This window comes from Takifugu flavidus, chromosome 21 (genome assembly GCF_003711565.1).
Source record: "Takifugu flavidus isolate HTHZ2018 chromosome 21, ASM371156v2, whole genome shotgun sequence".
Lineage (NCBI taxonomy): Eukaryota > Metazoa > Chordata > Actinopteri > Tetraodontiformes > Tetraodontidae > Takifugu > Takifugu flavidus.
Window position 1 is genome coordinate 6094837 of NC_079540.1, and position 7024 is coordinate 6101860.

A 7024-nucleotide genomic window follows, 5' to 3' on the forward strand; every position below is an offset into this window, starting at 1 on the left:
AACAAATCAAAACTAGCTTTTTGTTCATGTACGCTAAACGTAGTTGAAGAGTTGTGTCCGTGCTAGCAATAATCCAAGACGTTTAAGGAAATGAAGGAAAAACGACCTCTAGGTTGACCTGAGGCCGATCATGTGCAACTTAGCATCATCTGCTAGTGACGAGGAGTTTGATTAGCTAAATAATTCATTATCCAAAGTTTATTTTCTGTGTTTTGGAACAAACGATACAAATTTGACAGGAACGTAAACACCTGTCCACAGAGAGGGAGTGATGCATTTTGGGAGCTGTCCTTGCTAATGCTACAGATGCTAACTATACAATCAAATGAGTTTAGATCGGATTAACCCAGCGATATAGCAGAATTAAGCAAGCGATGCTAACTGCCAAACATCAGGGCACTCAACAGATGATACTTAGAAAAGAGAGCGGTAGGCATTAGCATAAAATGGTGCTAACGAGAGAAGGTTGAAGGTTAGAAGAGTTACCAGGGAACGATTTAGATGCTAACAAATGGTCGTCGGAGCATCCAGAGGCCAGAACCTTCATGTTTTATCCCTTTTAAAATTAATTCGATGGACAATTTCATGCGTTAAGGCCGCTAAAAGTTGGTCGTTGCCAGGGTGACCTCGCTGACAGGAACCTTAGCAACATGCTATTGAAGCTTCGGCTAGTTCTGTTTGTCAAAATATATATAAATAAATATTTGTGAGCTCAAAGGGGAGAAAATAGTGATTTCTTTTCTTTTCTGGTGGACATTTGGTCGAAATAAGTTGACATTTTAGGTGCTAGCGAGCAGCTGGATGCTCCCTGGTTCCTGTAGCGAGTTTCTTCAGGTTCTGTTGGACCCGGGCCGGTACCGCTGTCATGGCAACCTGCGGCTCGCTCTGGAACCAACAAACCAGTTTTTCTGTTTCAGAGCAGCTTAACTGGCAGTTACGGCTCAAACGGCGCCTCACATTTTCATTTTCACCGCGGCGCCTGAACGCCTCTCCGTGTTCCTCCTCCGTGATGGGATCCATCTGCTGAATTGAGACCTTGCAATGCATTATGGGAACAGATCTTTGAGGGTCACTAAGATGAGAAAAGGAAAAAGAATCTTAAGCTTTTCCTACATTTGAGGCCACAATCTGGTCTTTATTAGGAGCTAGCTAGCCCTCACTAGCCTAGGCTAGCGAATAATAGGTGAACGTGTGTTGATGACGTCTTGGTCCTGCTGATTAATGAAGATCAAAGCACGTGCAAACGGTTAACGGGAAACAAAGCTGAGCCTTCTCATTTATTATTTCTGTCATCGTATCCATGGCAACCATATTTCAGCACCTAAATCTGCTCAATAATCCCTCCAACGCTGATCGGCGGTGGCGCAACAAAGGGATGAAAGAGTTGTTGTGGTTGTTGGTTCTGATCCTCGTGGCTGAAGATGAGAAACAAAGAGGAGAAAAGCCTTGAACCATGAAGTGGGTCGGATGCTAACCAGCAATAGCGGGTCGGATGCTAACCGGCATTAATGATCTTCGTTATTTCCAGGATAAAATAAGTATCCTAATTAAACGTATAAACCAAGACCTTCTGAGGAGACTCTGGTCTTCACCAACATAGAATCAACAAGAATTAAAATATTTAAAAATCATTTCCCAGTTACTGGAATCAGCTCCGTTAGCCACGACTGATTAGCATCCCCGGTCAATCACGCTGGTCTCCTTGCTGCCCTCTTCTGGTTGGCTGATAACGGAAAAGCTCGGATTCTCCCACGAGGCTCAACAGCAGATTCCTGTTGCACCTGAAACGTGTCTCTGCGCCGCAAAACAGCGCCAACCAGCGGCCAGAGGGGGCAACTGCAGCACCTTCACAGACTCCGATGATCCTAAATTATTTTGAGATGACGTGGTGCTGCGTTCAGGTGCTGCGGTCAGATGATGTGTTCAGGTGCTGCAGTCAGGTGAGGCATTCAGGTGCTGCGTTCAGGTGCTGCGGTCAGATGATGCGTTCAGGTGCTGACTCGCGTGGGTCACCTGAGCGCCTCTGCTGGAAGCAGCGAGACGTCGTCAGACAGGTGGAACACCAGCTCGTTCTGGTTTATTCAGCTTCTTTTTATTTGTTTGGCAACACAATGAATTCGTGACACACCTGCGGTGGGGATTAGCTAAAAGCGTGCTAACCGTTCACCTGTACCCGATGAAACGACACAGAAAAGTTACATGAAAAAAAGTTACATCAGCAGGATGTGTAATAACAGAGTAACGACCGCTATCTTTGACTTTAATAAACAACGTGATCGACGTGCAACGACGGTAGCATTTTAGCGTCCTCGTGCACGTGAACGTACCCTGGATCCACTCCTGGACTGCGACCCCCCCCCCCCAGGACGCTACCGCCACCCTGTTTCCAAAACAAGACGCAACAATCAAAAGTCAGGTTCTGGGTCTTGAACCCCCACGTGCACCAACGTTCCCCCACGTGCACCAACGTTCCCCCACGTGCACGAACGCCTCTAATGTGACATCGGTCACTGAGGCTCCGCCTCATTAACGAAGCAAAGCTGATGTAGTTGCTAATTTCACCAGTGGCTGGTCGATGCCTCCACCCTGCTGCTCCTCCACGTCGATGTCCGGATAAATGACACCTCCGGTTCTGTTGGTCCTGTCGGTTAAACCCGGGTGACGGACGGCCGCCCCACCTCCCTCATTCGGGCGGATCAATAGTTCTGTTGACATCAGTTTTTCTTTCCTTTAGTTCAAACAAGGAATTCTTTTTGTGGGTTCGGAGACGTCGGTTTTCCTTTAGAACTGAGCCCGACCGGGTTCTTGGGTTCTGGACGACGGCGGCGGAACCGTTTTCCTCCTGCGACTGTCAGACCTTCAGCTTAATCCCTAATCAGCAGAGTCCAAACCTCCGTCTGAAGGCGCCGCCTCGCCAAACTTTAAATTGGGAATCTGGAGACTAAATTGAGTCTTTAAGCTCGGATAAAAGATGTTTTTTTTCCTACTTTTCACCGTCTTCTTATTCTGGGATGGAAACGAGTTTATTGGGTTTTACTTTTCTGAGCCTGTCAGTCCAATTGGGCGGAACTCTTCTTCTCTCTTGAAGAACTAAAACTCTGTTGTGGAGATCTGAGTGACCTCCGACTGCAGATCCTGCTGGATCCTCCCGGAGCGGGAGCCCGGGGGGACCCGGTCCAGGCCTAGTCATGCCGGCTTCCTCCCCGTTTCCGTCGGGGAGCAGACGGACACCGGCTCCCTGGCGGTGTTGCGGCCGCGGGCCAGATGGTTCTGCTCCATCCGGGTGCGACAGGGGAGGCAGAAGTCCCTGAAGCACCTCTTGAAGTTCTCGTCCAGGAAGGCGTAGAGGACGGGGTTCAGGCTGCTGTTGGTGTAGCCCAGAGCGATGCACAGGTGCCAGCTGGCGATCACAAACGGGTTCCTGGTGTCGATCTCCACCATGGTCTTCACGATGATGAAGATGTGGATGGGAGTCCAGCAGACGATGAAGGCCGCCACCACCACCAGGACCATGCGGGTGATGCGCCGCATGTTCCGGTCCTTCTCCTTGGAGCCGGAGAGCAGGCGCACGCTCTTCAGGCGCAGGATCATCAGCCCGTAGCAGATGGTGATCACCAGGACCGGAACCACGAAGGCGAAGATGAAGACGCAGATCTTCGTCACGGTGTCCCAGTACCAGTCGGGGTCCGGGAACTTCAGCATGCACATGATTTTTCCTGCAACACAACAGACACTCCGACATGATGACGTCTGGAATGATATGAACCATCTTATCACGGACGAGGCTGGTCCTGCTCAGGGTTTCTGCCTGTTACTGGGTTTTCCTGCCACTGTTGTGTGTTCGAGGGTCAAGCTTGGGTTCCTTCAGAGCGCCCAGGGACCACAAAAGTGCCTAGATGCTAAACCTTTAGCGTAGCATAGCATGGGAGCGGGTATCTCCACATTTCTACCACCACCACCACCAGACCCCAAGAGCTGGAACACAATCCTCACCGTTGTCCCCCACTTTGGTCACAGCCATGACGATGATGGGCACCCCGATAGCAGAGGACACCACCCAGATGAGGACGTTGATCAGCTTCGCCTTGACCGGCGTCCGGAACCCGAGGGCCCGGACCGGGTGGCACACGGCGATGTAGCGGTCCACGCTCATCATGGTGAGGGTGAAGATGCTGGTGAACATGTTGTAGTAGTCGATGGCGATGATGAGCTTGCACAGCACCTCGCCGAAGGGCCACGTGCTCATCAGGTACTTGGCGCTCTGGAACGGCAGCGTGCTGGTGGCCAGGGCGTCGGCCAGGGCCAGGTTGAAGATGTAGATGTTGGTGGCCGTCTTCATCTTGGTGTATCTGCGGTCACAAGAGAAGTTCAGACCCGAGCCTAGCGCGCTTTGAGGCTCCTTCCCCACAGCCTCGCGAGGCTGTCGTAATGCTAGCTTCCGAACCCGCTAGCTGTGAGTATACATGCAGTCGGTCTTCATATATATTGTATGAGCTGGGCGCTCGTGGAGACGGAGCCAGTGTCCCTCAACAATATGCGGGGGGAAAAAAAAAATCATTATCTTCAGCGCCGAGCTATTTATGGCGATATTGACTTATTGGGGTCACGATCCCTCTCGGGGGAAACGCTGTTTCCTCCTCAGGATCCTCACAAAATGAGCCGCTTGTATGGCGACGTTTGAATAATCCCGCTCGACGCTCCAGCCTGAGCAAGGGCTGACCACCGAGGGCGGGAGGAACGACGGGGGAACCGCCCTTTGGCTTTCGTTAGAATATTCGTTAACCTCGAGGCGTAGCGCAGCGCTCACCCCGGACGTCCTGATGGATTCTCCCGCCATAATCTGCTGTTCGCAGAGATTACAGGGACCAGAAACAGAACCAGCTGGTCGCCTGGACGCCGCCGCCGCCGCCGCCCGAAACGCGACGAATTCCAACTGGCGTCCTGCTAAAGGAGACGGGGCGACTGGTTCTGTTGCGAGGATTATGTTCCAGTGGGCGGAGCCTGTGGGACGGGCCCCCATCTCGTTGCAGAGATTAAGGCTAATGTTTGAGCTGTTGTTCATCTAAATGCTAATGACTAAATGCTAATGACTCGGGACGATACGGAGCCAAGATGATCGTAAACCGCAGCGACAAATTTAGAGAAACGGACCGGGTCGAAGGTTTAGACGACAAACGAGCCCCAGCTGCAACGTGAGATTTTACTCTGGATCACTCCTCAGAACCTCGGACTCGGCCACGGTGAAGGTGAGAATGTCCTGCTGCTGTGGACACGTCTCCAGAGGACACGTCCAGCTCTCATAAGGGCTGGGGGCCCCCAGCTGACGGGGGTCGGGGCCCAGTTCCCACCGGCGTCTGCGAGCACCCGAAGGACGCTTCAGAGACCCGGTTCTGGTTACTGACAGAATCAGACCCAGGTTCTGTCCCAGTATGACCAGTCTGCTTCTACTGGACCAAAGAGGATAACCATTGATCCGCTCTGTCCCAGTAGAACCAGCCCAGCCCTTTTTATCCCAGTAGAACCAGCAGAACCGTGAGGGGGAACGTCTCCACACCACTGGTCCAACTGGGTTTATCGGTGCTCTTTCATGGTGAATCTGGTCCCTCTGCTGGGATGGTGAACAGCTCAGGGGACGTTTGAGGGACACGTCCACAGATTAGAAAGTAATTAAAGGGATGGAGACGCGAGGACGAGGCGTGCTGCTAATAACGGGGACAGAAGTGATCCAGTGGATCCCCTGGATCCTGAGCAGTCTCAGATTAAAACTACACCCAGATCCACACTAATGTCCCTGCGGCTGCAGGTGCTGGTCCCTGAGGACCTCAACCAGATTCCAGTTCTTCTAAAGGACACTTCCCCGTGGAATTAAGGATGAGAGTGATTAAGTCATAGGTTTAAGGCTCGGTTACCTGACCACCCCGTACATGACCAGCAGGTTGCCCAGCAGCCCCACCACGCAGATCAGCGAGTACAGAGCCGTGATGGAGACGGCGATGATGAGCCCCGCGGCGGCTGCGCCCCGGAACCTCCTGGCGGCTGGAGTTCTGCAGCCGCTCCGCCGCCGCTTCGTCCGGGAGGGAGACGTTCAGGGGGAGGACGGAGAACAGGTCGGACAGGGAGAGCTGCGCCCCGGACGCCCCGGACACCCCGGACACCCCGGACACCGTGACCGGCTCCATGATGCTGCTGCTGCTGCTGCTGCTGCGCGAGACTCGGGACCAACTTGTGAAGCGGGTTGTTAAAAATAAAAACGCGGCTGGAACTGTGGAGAAAGTCCGGGTCCCGGTGGAGGAGGGTAGCGGAGGGTGGCGGTCAGCGGCGTCTGGCTGTGCGCCCTCGCGGCGCGCCGCCTCTTATAGCCGCGCGCGCTCGGGTGTCCGCGGCCACGTCAAGGCTGCGCACGAGGCGCGTCACTGTGAGGAGGGAATCGAGCAACATGGGTTGCACCGTCTCAGGCACGCGAGCCTTGCGAGGTCCGGCGCTGCTGTGCGCGCGACCTGCTGCCTGGGCGGGAAAAAAAAAACCGTAATTGTGATTTACCTGCGTGGCGGATCGGTGGCTCTCAACGGCTCACGCAAGGCAACAAATAACGGCACGTGACCTGGTCCTGGTCGTCATGGCAATTAAGAGTCGGAAAGTCAAATAATTGGCCTTAATTGATAAGTTGCTGCAGGTGATGGCTGGAGGCGGGCCATCTGACGTCACACGCGGGCGCGGGTTCCATGTTCACCTGAGATGCAGGACTTCAGTGTTCCGGGTGACGGACCAGGGACAGGTCCAGGGTCCAGGGTGTATTCTGGCCTCCCACCCGATGAATGCTGGGAATTCCTGATGGTTCATGGTCAAACATGGAGCCAACCTGCTGACTGGGCCACTCACTGGCTGATTAATTAACCAGAAACACTCATTAGCATTAGCATGTCGGGCGTAGCGGTGATCCACGTGTCGGTAGGAACCGCACGCATGCTAATAAAACCTCCCCCTGCCCTCCTGTTCCCAGGGGGGGTGATCTGCAATTCCAATC

At 53.3% G+C, this 7024-nt stretch overlaps 1 protein-coding gene across 1 annotated transcript; it reads right to left on the reverse strand.

Annotated features, from left to right (window-relative positions):
* Positions 1 to 2070: 2070 nt before the first annotated feature.
* oprd1a (opioid receptor, delta 1a) lies at positions 2071 to 6755 on the reverse strand. The gene is given in 4 exon segments (XM_057020395.1): positions 2071 to 3716; positions 3994 to 4349; positions 5910 to 6010; positions 6012 to 6755. Coding segments are annotated over 4 exon segments (1155 nt in total). The 5' UTR covers positions 6180 to 6755; the 3' UTR covers positions 2071 to 3186.
* Between the last annotated feature and the right edge of the window lie 269 nt (positions 6756 to 7024).